Genomic DNA, 14,018 nt, shown 5'->3' with positions numbered 1-14,018 from the left:
TGTGCCCTTTAGATGCAGATATCTGATCACACTATGCACCTCAATGTGTGACCATGTTTCCGCCATCCCCGCCATCTTACACCTGATGTTGGGACAGTATGACTGATATGAGGCGCAGTCTAATGCCAATGAGGGGAAGCAGTGATATACTATACCTGCTCTGACCTGGTAGGAAATTAGAATGAAATTGAGAACATTACACATGTGAGACATCTTGTTACCTTACTTATTGAACCACCATCGTACATTTTTTAAAATTTGAAGGCGAACGTGTGAAATCCAGGAATTTGTGTGTTATTCTCATATTAGTGATACAATTATTATTAGTAGTAAAGTAACACAACAAATTAAAAACACGCCCTCAATAAACAGCCGAGAACCCATAATATGTAACCTTTCCTTCCATAGCTCATTTGATCTTCCAGATGCTGTTGAATCCCCTAACTCCAGACCCTTGTCCTTAACAGATCGTCTTAAAATACAATAAGATGCCTGTTGCCCAACAGTCGGCTTTCAGTATTTCAGCCAACATCCTGAACTGCGGCAATCAGAACAAAGCAGAACAACTTTTCATAACAGCCAGGTATTGTTACGGACAACTTTGTAAATGGCCACAGCCTAATTAAATAGCAACACAATGCATACTGTTAGTTCAATAATAGTATTAAATATTGCTTGATCTGTTAAAATTCTGCTTCAAGCTAAATTAAACTACATTCCATTATGAGCTTGTCTAGTACAATGCTGTTTTTTTGATGGGCATAATACCCCCTCTCCCAACCCCCCTCCCCCATTCAAAAAAACAAAACAAAAAAACCCTGTGAAATGGGTTCCAAAGGCATCACCGGCTCTGGTGACACCCACGTGGGCACTGTGACTATACCTGAGCGCCGGGCTAAAAGAGGGATGTAGCCTCGAGTCGCAGAGGATTCTGATGACTTCTCTCTGGGGGCAGCCATTTCTATGACAGGACCCGGGTGTTGTAGGAGAATGTCACACTGCAGCACCTGGCTCCTGTCACTGCAGAGGAGCTGGCATTTTGGCATTTGATGTCATCCCCTACGAGGGTGTCTCCCGGAGCGGACCGCATCCCCCGCGCCCCACTCTGATGCATTCCTTCTACAGTTTTCACATTACAGAAAAGTTTTTTTTTTTTTAAATAATCTTGAATATAGTGAAATCAAATAGGTCAGGGGATGTCCTTTAGCTGGTGGATATAGTTGTATCCCCTGTAATGGGAATAATCTCAAATAGTGTTTTAATATGTTTTGGTAAATGTTGGTTGACTAAAGCAGAGGTTACCCAACTCAGGGCTTGATTGAGCAGTGTGCGCAAGTGCGCTGCTGATTCCCGATTATCAGGAATCTGCGCGTGCGCAGGACCCATTCTGCGCATGTGCAGAATAGGTCCTGCTCAATCACACGCAAGCCCTTGAATGCCTCTGCCTGATTGACAGGCAGAGGCACTTAAGGGGCGGTGCGGAGTCGGCTGGCATTCCCGGAAAAGGGGCGTGTCCACCCCATTATCCGGGAGTGGCCAGCCCAGAGAGGACGTACGCAGTCTTCTGGGTTCTCAAGCCTGGGTAAGCTGAGGCTTACTCAGCTGGCTGGCCGCCTGGCGCCGTCCACCATGGTGACCACCAATGGTCACGATGGTTGCAATGGTGATCCCAGCCTGCTACCTCCGTCGCAGTGCAGGGATGGCAAATGCAGCTGGGGGTGTCATACACCTCCTGCTGTATTTTAATTATTGCAAGGATCGGAATTGCAAAGCTGCCTGCGCGCATACATCATATATCTATAGCCTGCGTGTCTACATCATATATCTATAGCCTGTGTGCCTACATCATATATCTATAGCCTGCGTGTCTACATCATATATCTATAGCCTGTGTGCCTACATCATATATCTATAGCCTGCGTGTCTACATCATATATCTATAGCCTGCGTGTCTACATCATATATCTATAGCCTGCGTGCATACATCATATATCTATAGCCTGTGTGCCTACATCATATATCTATAGCCTGCGTGCATACAGTACATCATATATCTATAGTAAACAAAAAATGGAAAGAAGAGGGGATTATTACTTAGTGCACTTATCCTCCACTAACAAGCAAATGATTACTACCAAATGATATAGTTGAAAAATGAATAAAATATAACCTTTATTATAAATCTATTTAAAATAGTTAGCGAAATATTAAAATTGTATAGACAAACAGTGCAAGTGTAGTTAAAATTTTTCCATATTGGAAAAGATTGTGCCTTCACGTAAACCAGAAAATTCTTGATATTATGATTGTATGACTATTCATTAAATAATTGTCTGTTATTAAAGGTTGTTATTACCTCTTTGTGAATGTGCTGTTTGTGTCTGTTTATACAGTGCCTTGGATCGTTTCTAATATTGGTGTATATAACTGTTATTTAGTTTCATTAATACAACACACTGTATCTAAGCATATCATTCCTTATTCATTCTAGCATAGCCGATTCCTGTGAAAGTTGTGTGGAATGGTATTAAGTATATATTGTTGGAATTATATTCATATTTATGATCAAATTCTCATTATTCTATTACCATATATAATTCAGTCACCTGCTCCAGTATATGGATTAGGAGCGTTAATGGTATTTCTGTCAGCACTTATTATCATCAATCTGCAAAATACTTCACATGAGGCATCTAGCCGTGTATACTTATATATCTACTGTATTGTAGACGGCAATGCTCTATGGTGATCTTTGCCACTATTTTGCAACCTAACTTTCACAGATAATACTCTGGTATTTCAGTCAATTGACTATTCATATGCCCACTGTGAGGTCTGCAATTGATTCCTATAAAGACTGTATGCTGACTCCTAGATAGAACCGCTCTTGAATTCCATATACAATTAATCCCTATTATACAAGCAAGCTAATAGTTGTTATTATATTAGATTGCGACTTTCACATATTATGAGATAGCAATCAAACCAATCATTAGGACATTCGTTGTGTTCACTACTGTTTGTGTCAGTAAACTCCAATGAGTATTGTATCCGCTGTATTACTTTCACAAGCAACATTTAGAGTAATTGAATCAGTTATGTCCGCTTGTAGATATATATTCTGACAAAGTTGTCTGCCGCCAATATATTGTAATACGTCTTTCATTCAAGCGGCTAGCTAATTAAACTCGTGCTGCTATATTGTGACTCCTTAGCAGCGTCTAACTAATGATTTGATCATGCCTGCTAACATTTGCAGATGACTGCCGCTGTTGTGAGCATCCCTTTCACATATCACATATTACAGTTCACATTCCACATTTCACAAACATAATAATTTTCATTTTAAGCTGGAGTACGGAAGGCACTCTAAATGTTGCTTGTGAAAGTAATATTGTAGTGCAACAGTGACCTGCATAATAACAGTAAATACAGGCACGATCTAATTATTAGTTAGACGCTACTAAGGAGAAATAACATAGTAGCAGGAGTTTAATTCGTCAGTAGTGTGAGTGAAAGACGCATTGTAATATATCAGCGGCAGATAACTTTGTCCGAATATATACCAATAAGTGGATATAACTGATTTAATTACTCCAATGGTGTCCGTGAAGGAAATATTGTAGTGCAACAGTGATCTGTAATGCTATCCGCCTGCACAATAACAGTGAATATAGCGGATATAACGTATAATGAGGTTCACTGATGTTAATAGTAATAGTCTGTATGTATAATAACAGACAATACAGCGGATACAATACTCATTGGAGTTTACTGACACAAACAGTAGTGAACACAACGAATGTCCTAATGATTGGTTTGATTGCTATCTCATAATATGTGAAAGTCGCAATCTAATATAATAACAACTATTAGCTTGCTTGTATAATAGGGATTAATTGTATATGGAATTCAAGAGCGGTTCTATCTAGGAGTCAGCATACAGTCTTTATAGGAATCAATTGCAGACCTCACAGTGGGCATATGAATAGTCAATTGACTGAAATACCAGAGTATTATCTGTGAAAGTTAGGTTGCAAAATAGTGGCAAAGATCACCATAGAGCATTGCCGTCTACAATACAGTAGATATATAAGTATACACGGCTAGATGCCTCATGTGAAGTATTTTGCAGATTGATGATAATAAGTGCTGACAGAAATACCATTAACGCTCCTAATCCATATACTGGAGCAGGTGACTGAATTATATATGGTAATAGAATAATGAGAATTTGATCATAAATATGAATATAATTCCAACAATATATACTTAATACCATTCCACACAACTTTCACAGGAATCGGCTATGCTAGAATGAATAAGGAATGATATGCTTAGATACAGTGTGTTGTATTAATGAAACTAAATAACAGTTATATACACCAATATTAGAAACGATCCAAGGCACTGTATAAACAGACACAAACAGCACATTCACAAAGAGGTAATAACAACCTTTAATAACAGACAATTATTTAATGAATAGTCATACAATCATAATATCAAGAATTTTCTGGTTTACGTGAAGGCACAATCTTTTCCAATATGGAAAAATTTTAACTACACTTGCACTGTTTGTCTATACAATTTTAATATTTCGCTAACTATTTTAAATAGATTTATAATAAAGGTTATATTTTATTCATTTTTCAACGATATCATTTGGTAGTAATCATTTGCTTGTTAGTGGAGGATAAGTGCACTAAGTAATAATCCCCTCTTCTTTCCATTTTTTGTTTACTGTAGTCATATTTGGAGGGGTATTGGTAGCACTCCTATACTTTGTTAGGATTTGATCAAAGGGTATACCGATTTATAACCCATACTATATCAAGAAAATTATCCTCCACACACCTCTTATAAATAAAAGTAAATAAGAGAGTGACTAGTGCGGAAAATCACCTTTTTACTCTTTCAAATCATATATCTATAGCCTGCGTGTCTACATCATATATCTATAGCCTGCGTGTCTACATCGTATATCTATAGCCTGCGTGTCTACATCATATATCTATAGCCTGCGTGTCTACATCATATATCTATAGCCTGCGTGTCTACATCATATATCTATAGTCTGCGTGTATACATCATATATCTATAGCCTGCGTGCATACATCATATATCTATAGCCTGCGTTTATACATCATATATCTATAGCCTGCGTGCATACATCATATATCTATAGCCTACGTGTATACATCATATATCTATAGCCTGCGTGCATACATCATATATCTATAGCCTGCGCGTCTACATCATATATCTATAGCCTGCATGTCTACAACATATATCTATAGCCTGCGTGTCTACATCATATATCTATAGCCTGCGTGTCTACATCATATATCTATAGCCTGCGTGTCTACATCATATATCTTTAGCCTGCGCGTATACATCATATATCTATAGCCTGCGTGCATACATCATATATCTATAGCCTGCGCGTCTAAATCATATATCTATAGCCTGCATGTCTACATCATATATCTATAGCCTGCGTGTCTACATCATATATCTATAGCCTGCGTGCATACATCATATATCTATAGCCTACGTGCATACATCATATAGCTATAGCCTGCATGCATACATCATATATCTATAGCCTGCGTGCATACATCATATATCTATAGCCTGCGTGTCTACATCATATATCTATAGCCTGCATGCATACATCATATATCTATAGCCTACGTGCATACATCATATAGCTATAACCTGCGTGCATACATCATATATCTATAGCCTGCGTGCATACATCATATATCTATAGCCTGCGTGCATACATCATATATCTGTAGCCTGCGTGCACACATCATATATCTGTAGCCTGCGTGTCTACATCATATATCTATAGCCTGCGTGCATACATCATATATCTATAGCCTACGTGCATACATCATATAGCTATAGCCTGCATGCATACATCATATATCTATAGCCTGCATGCATACATCATATATCTATAGCCTGCGTGTCTACATCATATATCTATAGCCTGCGTGTCTACATCATATATCTATAGCCTGCATGCATACATCATATATCTATAGCCTACGTGCATACATCATATAGCTATAGCCTGTGTGCATACATCATATATCTATAGCCTGCGTTTATACATCATATATCTATAGCCTGCGTGCATACATCATATATCTATAGCCTACGTGTATACATCATATATCTATAGCCTGCGTGCATACATCATATATCTATAGCCTGCGCGTCTACATCATATATCTATAGCCTGCATGTCTACAACATATATCTATAGCCTGCGTGCATACATCATATATCTATAGCCTGCGTGCATACATCATATATCTGTAGCCTGCGTGCACACATCATATATCTGTAGCCTCCGTGCACAAATCATATATCTATAGCCTGCGTGCATCCATCATATTTATAGCCTGCGTGCATACATCGTACATCTATAGCCTGCCTGCAGTTTTGCAATTGCGATCCTAGCTGAATCAGGCCCTCAGTCATTACAGTCCAGGTTTTAAGGATATCCATGCTTGAGCCCAAATGACTTAGGGCCTGATTCAGAGCCGAACGCTCTGACCAGAGCGCTCGCTCTGAATCAGTGCCCTCCTCCATGAAAATGGAGCGGCCTCCTGGCCGCTCGCATAGCTGTGGGTGACCACCCACAGCATATGCGAGTGTCCATGATGATGGTCGCGATGGTCTTGACCATCGTGACCACCGGGCTTGCGACGGAGACCCTGCGGTAGGGTCTCGCTGCCGCAAGCCCTGGAGTGATTTTGGCTCTATCAGAGCCTAAATCACTCCCACTGACATCACTAGTGATGTCAGTGGGGCCGGCTTCAGACGGTAGGCGTTCCCATGGGAATGCCTCCATCTGGCAGGCACGCCCCCGGCACGCCCACCAAAGGGGGCGTGCTGTCAATCAACATCGACAGCACACCCCCTTTGGTGCGAGACCCGAGGCGATGGAGAGCCCGTCGCTCGCCGGGTCTCGCGCATGCGCACGACAGAGCTCCCTCCGTCGTGCGCATGCGCAGTGGGGGAACATCGACCCACTTGCGAGCATCCTGCTTTCGCGAGCGGGTCTGAATGATCCCCTTAATTAGTACCTCAGGCTGTTTGATTTAACTCAAGCCTGGATATCCTTAACACCTGGACTGTAATGGCGGTATTTGGGAACCTCTGTGCTAAAGTGTGTTTTATTTATACTATTAATTCTTATGGTATATACTGTACATTTTTGCGATCTGCCCCCACTAATTTGTATCCATATATTGAAAGTACCCCCAATCTAAATTGGTGTCAAGCCATCCCGTATGCATTTATAGGTTTTAAAAATAACTTTTGATTAATTTTCTGCTTTATTTACTTATTCATTTATTTATTTTAATGTTGAGTTATATTTTCAAAATGTTGTTTTTCTAGAAAAAAATACTTGGGGGCCTATTCATCAACACTAAAATTATGTTTTTAAGGACATTTTCCTTAAATAACATAATTTTAGTATTCATGATGACACTTAGCACAGGAGATAACACTGATATCTCCTTGGTAAATCCCCCTGCGTTAATTTCCACACTCCCCATACATTAGTACATTAGTACATTAGTATGGGGATATGGAAATTATGGTATTCATCAAATTCAGAAAATTATGTATTTTTGGAATTTGATGGAGTTACTATCCGCCACTGTGAGGTGGCGAATAGCAGGTAACACTTACCTGCGGTCAGCTGGACAGGTCCCCCGCAGCTCCCTCCAGTGCTCTGGTCCCTCCTCTGGCTCCGGTGGTTGCTCAGACACTGTGGGCCTGATTCAGAAACGAACGCTCTGAAAGAGCGCTCGCTCTGAATCAGGTTGTTTTTTTTTTTTTTGTTCGGCCTCCTGGCCGCTCGCATAGCTGTAGGTGACCACCCACAGCTATAGCGAGCGGCCACGTTGATGGTCGCGATGGTCAAGACCATCGGGCTTGCGATGAGACCCTTGTGGTAGGGTCTCGTGGCCACAAGCCCCAGAGAGCCGGAAGCTCTCCCACTGACACCACTGGTGATGTCACTGGGGCCGCACAGAAACGACAAACGTTCCGTTGGGAATGCCTCCGTTTGGCCGGCAACCCCCCGGCCCGCCCACCAATGGGGCGAGCTGCCACTCACCATCGACAGCTCGCCCCCTTTGGTCGCTTGACCCCGAGCGACGGAAGCACCCGTCGCAAGCCGGGTCTCGCGCATGCGCACAACGGAGCCGGCTCCATCGTGCGCATGCCCAGTGGGCAAACATCGACCCGGTTGCGAGCGCTCAGCGCTTGCGACCAGGTCTGAATCAGGCCCTGTGTTCTCATAGCAAAACACAATGAAATTTAGAAAAATAAAAACTTTTTTTTTTTCTAATCTGTACTGTGGTGTGCTGGGAGACCACGTGTTAGACCAGCAGGACCGAGCCGGAGGCTGCTGTGTGGGCAGGTAAGTGCGGGACGGGGGGAAGGTGAGCGGTGGGGGAGGGGGGGTTGGGGGGGCACACAAACTTACCGCCGCTATAGGTAGTGCTGCACATCCTCTGGGTTTACGGATGTAACAGCGCATGCGCAGCACGGATTCCAGTTGCGGTAACTTAGAGTAGAGAGGGAAAAGTAACGATTTCCCGAAAAGCTGTCATCGCAAAAATGACAGCTTTTCGGAATAGATACTGATGGAGAGGAGGAATGATGAATTCCTCCGGTAATTAGGTAGAACTCCATGCAAGTTCTAAACCTAATTACTTCCATCGATTTTTAAGGTATGATGAATAGGCCCCATGGTCTTATAGGAAAAGAAAATGTCTTTATAGTCTAATGGGTCAATCCTATTAGGTTTGATGATATATCGCGAGTGCGCGGCAGTGGGCGCACTTTACAGCAGCCCGAATTCACCTAATATTGCTCACAGCCCCATAGGGCTCCGTGCAAAATTATGCAAATCCAGGCTCGGATCGGGTACCGAAGGATGTGAGATGCGGTGCCATTGCCGGCATTTAAACACCGTTGCAAGGGCACATCGTACCCCTCGCACCTAATTGTATTGACCCCCTTAGTAAGGAACAACGATTGATTTATCTTAATGATGTCAGGTCATCTTTACCTACGTTCAACGAATTAACATCAAGAAGTACAGCTAATGAAATGGTCACACGGATGTCACAGATAACATGGATGTCCGACAACTAGTGCATAGCAGATACTTGTACGAATATATATCACTCATGAAACATTAGATGGCTAAGTGGTATGCTTGGAATTGCTAACTGGAAGTTATACTGTAGTTTTCTGGGACAGGGAGGGGTTAATAAATAGGCAACAGGAAAATTGCTCTATGTCCACCATTAACGGCCGATAATCACCGTGACTCGGTTACTGCGTTACGATGTATGGGCATGATTCACTGTGCGGAATCGGTTGAAAGACGGTCAGGACAATTGGACATGTTTGATAATCAAATTAAAAGGAACCCGCCAGGATTTTCAACCGTCCATACATAACAGATAATCATTCAGAACTGTCACTCATCAGCCTGATCTGAACAATTATTGTTTGGTGTGTGACCTGTTTACGTTTTAACCCATATGTAGCTGGAAAATGAAATGAAATCCTGATTCTGAATGTGTTCCAACTGTTAATCACAAAATGATAAATGCAAGCCCTAAAGAAAGCGTAATTACGGACAATAAACGCAGCTCAGACTGTATTTACACTGTTGTGCGTAGTTATCTCTCATGTTTTGGGGCCCACTATGTAATGTTTGTCCGGGACCCACTAATGTGATGTTTGTCCGGGACCCACTAATGTGATGTTTGTCCAGGACCCACTAATGTGATGTTTGTCCAGGACCCACTAATGTGATGTTTGTCCGGGATTCACTAATGTGATGTTTGTCCGGGATTCACTAATGTGATGTTTGTCCGGGATTCACTAATGTGATGTTTGTCCGGGATTCACTAATGTGATGTTTGTCCGGGATTCACTAATGTGATGTTTGTCCGGGATTCACTAATGTGATGTTTGTCCTGGGCCCACTAAGGTGATGTTTGTCCGGGATTCACTAATGTGATGTTTGTTCGGGATTCACTAATGTGATGTTTGTCCGGGATTCACTAATGTGATGTTTGTCCGGGATTCACTAATGTGATGTTTGTCCGGGATTCACTAATGTGATGTTTGTCCTGGGCCCACTAAGGTGATGTTTGTCCGGGATTCACTAATGTGATGTTTGTTCGGGATTCACTAATGTGATGTTTGTCCGGGATTCACTAATGTGATGTTTGTCCGGGATTCACTAATGTGATGTTTGTCCGGGATTCACTAATGTGATGTTTGTCCGGGATTCACTAATGTGATGTTTGTCCGGGATTCACTAATGTGATGTTTGTCCTGGGCCCACTAAGGTGATGTTTGTCCGGGATTGACTAATATGATGTTTGTTCGGGATTCACTAATGTGATGTTTGTCCGGGATTCACTAAGGTGATGTTTGTCCTGGGCCCACTAATGCATTAATGTGATACTAACACTGAATTGTACAATATTAGCAGCTGATTGTCTATCGGATTTTCCTGCAGTTACATCGGGAGCCGTAATGCCTCCAATATGGCGCTTATTGAAATTGGAATGCTGTCAGGGTACCAACCAGCTGACAACACAGCCGAAAAGGTAAAAGATGTCAAGATATAACATGAATGGCTGTCTGATCCGAACCCATGTACTTAGCCCAATCCAAGACTTCCTGAATCAAGGATGCCTATGTCAGGGTTACTTTCAAGTCTGCCACATTGCCTGCAAGGAATTAAATACGGATCAGACCTTTACACATCTGTGGCAACACTGCCCTTTATGCATCTGCTTGTCACAGTAGCCATCATAACTATCAGTGCATTTACACCAGCCCTATACCAGGGGCAGATAGCTGCCAGCGTAGGACACGAGCGTCCTGTCCAGCTCTACTGCGCTTGTCAGGAATAGACATTTTAGCAGATTATATGATAGATTGCTTCAGCTGATCATGTTATACAGTACATTTTTATATATAAATTTCCTGAACGCATGGAGCAAACATTTTCTATCTTAAAATTGCAACTTAACAAATAAAAAATAAAACAATTGTACCACCTATAGAAAAAAGTAAATCCCTTGTACGGGGGAGGGGGAGGGGGAGGGGGCAAGCTCTTTTCCTTGAACAATGTGTAATTTATATAGACTTATTTATATGTTCCATTATTTTTCTGCAGCTTCTGAAGATCCCTCTCGTCAGGAAGGTCAGCGTCCGGGTCGACTCAGTCACTATATATCTTGATCAGGTCAGTGAACACGTATCCTTACTTCTAAGGGTGCTAAATAAAAGTGGCGTTGTACAAAATGCCGACACCAGAATGTGGACATGTTCTGAATGTCAATATGGATGTTATGTCGACATGTGACATGCCGACATGCACAATATTGACATGGTCAACTCATAATGCCGACATGTTGACATCCTATTTTTTCTACTATTAGAGCCTTAATCTTATCCTAACCACAACCTAACCCTAACCGTAGCCTAACAATAAACAGCAGACTAACCGTAGCCTAACATTAAACCGCAGCCTACCTAAGCCTAAAACATAACCTAACCCAAACCTCAACCTAAGCCTAACCGCAGCCTAACCCTAACCGTAACTGCAGCCTAAATCTAACCTAACCCTAACTGCAGCCTTACCCTAACCGTAACTGCAGCCTAACTGTAACAGCAGCCTAACCCTTAATGTAACCACAGCCTAAGCCTAAAACATAACCTAACCCAAACCACAACCTAAACCTAACCGCAGCCTAACCGTAACTGCAGCCTAAGCATAAACATAACCTAACCCTAATTGCAGCCAAACCTTAACCACAGCCTAACCCTAACCATAACAGCAGCCTATACCTAACCGTAACCGCAGCCTAAGCCTAAACCACAAGCCTAACCATGACAGCAGAATAAACCTAACCCTAAATCGGTGAACGTCGACATGTACACTGTTGACGTTTTCGACCATGTCGACATTCTGAATGTCAACATAAAAGCAACACACCAATAAAAGTAATCATTCTATTTACTAACGAGTTGAAACAAAGGTTGTTGCAGGATAATAACTGGAAATCCGCATGCCCCGCTGTGTATTGCTCATAGAGTATAGCAAAGAAAGAAAAAAAGACGACTAAAACATAACAGTGGTTGTTGAATTGTCCAATGGGCCTCGCTGGTGAGGAGCTTAGGTAAGGCCCGTTGTTCCCACAATGGTAGTGAGCAGTGCTGAGGTTACTGAAGGAGCATTGGGTAAGTAGGGCAGAAAATGAGCAGTTGGGAGAACAGTAAATAGGGCACAAGGTAAAAAAAAAATACAGTGGTGGAATATAAACAAAAAGCTGTACATCCTAGTCTTATCACATCGTGTCTAAGATGCATTTTCAGACATAAAAAAGTCGCCCGGCGCTAGCAGAGTCTCGTGCCACATGGCGTATTAAGGCTGTAGGAGGATACGTCTATAGACTGCTTGTCAGAACTGGGTAATGAGTGGTACTGGGTCTCATAGTAGCTAAAAGGTCGTCCCTAGCTAATAAAGTAGACATCATACTACCAGGCATACATAGCTTGAGCTTGTTATGAGTGTTCGAAGTGTGCCGGTTTGAAATGGTATATCATAGCGGCACGTCACGTCGGCACGCGGCGCTCGGACTGTAACTGTCCCCGCATCTGTCAACAAGTGGCTGCTTGTTAAAACTTGGCTCATGTATACATACTGTATATACACATGCCCCCTCCATTTACCATCCTGCAGAGCGCAGCGGAGCGTGGCACGGGGAGGACTGATCTACAGTATCCCCTGCTGCAGCTGCACACGCAGACTGCAGCCAGAGAAAGTTCGAGAGGGATTCAAGCGCATGCCCCCCGCAGAGTGGCGTTTGCACGGCCATCTGGGGCACGATTTCGGGAGTGATATCGCTACATCACTCCCAGGGGGCTGGAGCAGCAGGGGGGCTCTCCTGCTGCAAGCAAGGACACAGTGGCTAAATTATGAACGCCCAGAAAACAGTGATTTCCTAACAACCCCATCACCTCGCCCAAAGCTGACTACCTGTCACTTTGCAAGTGAATCCTCTCTGTGCTTGATGGCAAAACAATTACTGTGCATGCGCTGTGCGACTTTCACGCTTGTGTAATAGCTAACAATCGATTAGACTCAATGGCGGATTTTACCTGTAGCCAATGAGCTCCTTACCTGTAAAATCCGCCTCTCCCCTGTGATCCCCCCAGTCCCCCTGCCTTAACAGCCATAATATAAGCTGAAGTGCTTTCTATTGGAAACTCTTTCTGCTAATCACCAGTCAGACAGGCAATCCCCGGAGGTGGTTCCTTCCCCTGGGACTGTCATTGGCGGGATGCAGTCAGGAAGCCGACAGTCGAAATGCCGACTGCCGGCTTCCCGACTGGGGACTAATGACAGGCATACCGAATGAAGGTAAGCCGAGCACGGACAGCTGTGGGCGGGTAGGGTTAGGTTTCAGGGCTCCTGGCGGGACTTAGGGATAGGCACCCCCCCCAGGTGGGTTAGGGTTAGGCTAGGGGAAGGGGGGGTTAGAGTTAGGCACCCCCGCCCCCGGGGGGAGGTTAGGGTCAGGCACCCCCCCCCTGGGAGGGTTAGGTCAGGCTTGTCTACCCTCCCGATCTGGCTGGGAGCCTCACGATTTTTGGGTGCCGCTCCCGGCCCCCCGGAAAGGCAGGCAAGCCTCCCGGAAGTCTCCAACCCTCCCCACCTCCCCCCTGAAAAAAACAGAAATAGTCGCAGCGGGGGGCCCGGTGACGCGATTCGCGCAGAATTGCGTCATCGTGGCCCCGCCCCCTGCTCCACAATGCCGAAAATCACGGCATTGTGAAGAAGGGGCGGAGTCACGATGACGCGATCGTGCGGCCCCGCCCCAGCTCTGCCCCCAGTGTGACACAACATGGCCGCCCCGCCCCCTGCTCCGCCCCCAATGGCC

At 43.5% G+C, this 14,018-nt stretch overlaps 1 protein-coding gene across 1 annotated transcript in view; it reads left to right on the top strand.

The window, feature by feature from the left end:
• The window catches only part of LOC148477861 (alpha-2-macroglobulin-like protein 1), a 173,707-nt gene that overhangs the window by 150,639 nt on the left and 9,050 nt on the right, over positions 1-14,018 (top strand). The window contains exons 33-35 of the mRNA XM_088456079.1: positions 468-583; positions 10,583-10,673; positions 11,249-11,317. Of these exons, the coding sequence (XP_088312205.1) occupies positions 468-583; positions 10,583-10,673; positions 11,249-11,317 (276 nt within the window). The remainder of the gene's footprint in view (positions 1-467; positions 584-10,582; positions 10,674-11,248; positions 11,318-14,018) is intronic.

This window comes from Taudactylus pleione, unplaced genomic scaffold (genome assembly GCF_031769625.1).
Source record: "Taudactylus pleione unplaced genomic scaffold, aTauple2 ptg000685l, whole genome shotgun sequence".
NCBI classification, from domain to species: domain Eukaryota; kingdom Metazoa; phylum Chordata; class Amphibia; order Anura; family Myobatrachidae; genus Taudactylus; species Taudactylus pleione.
This window is presented reverse-complemented; position numbering and strand designations above follow the sequence as displayed.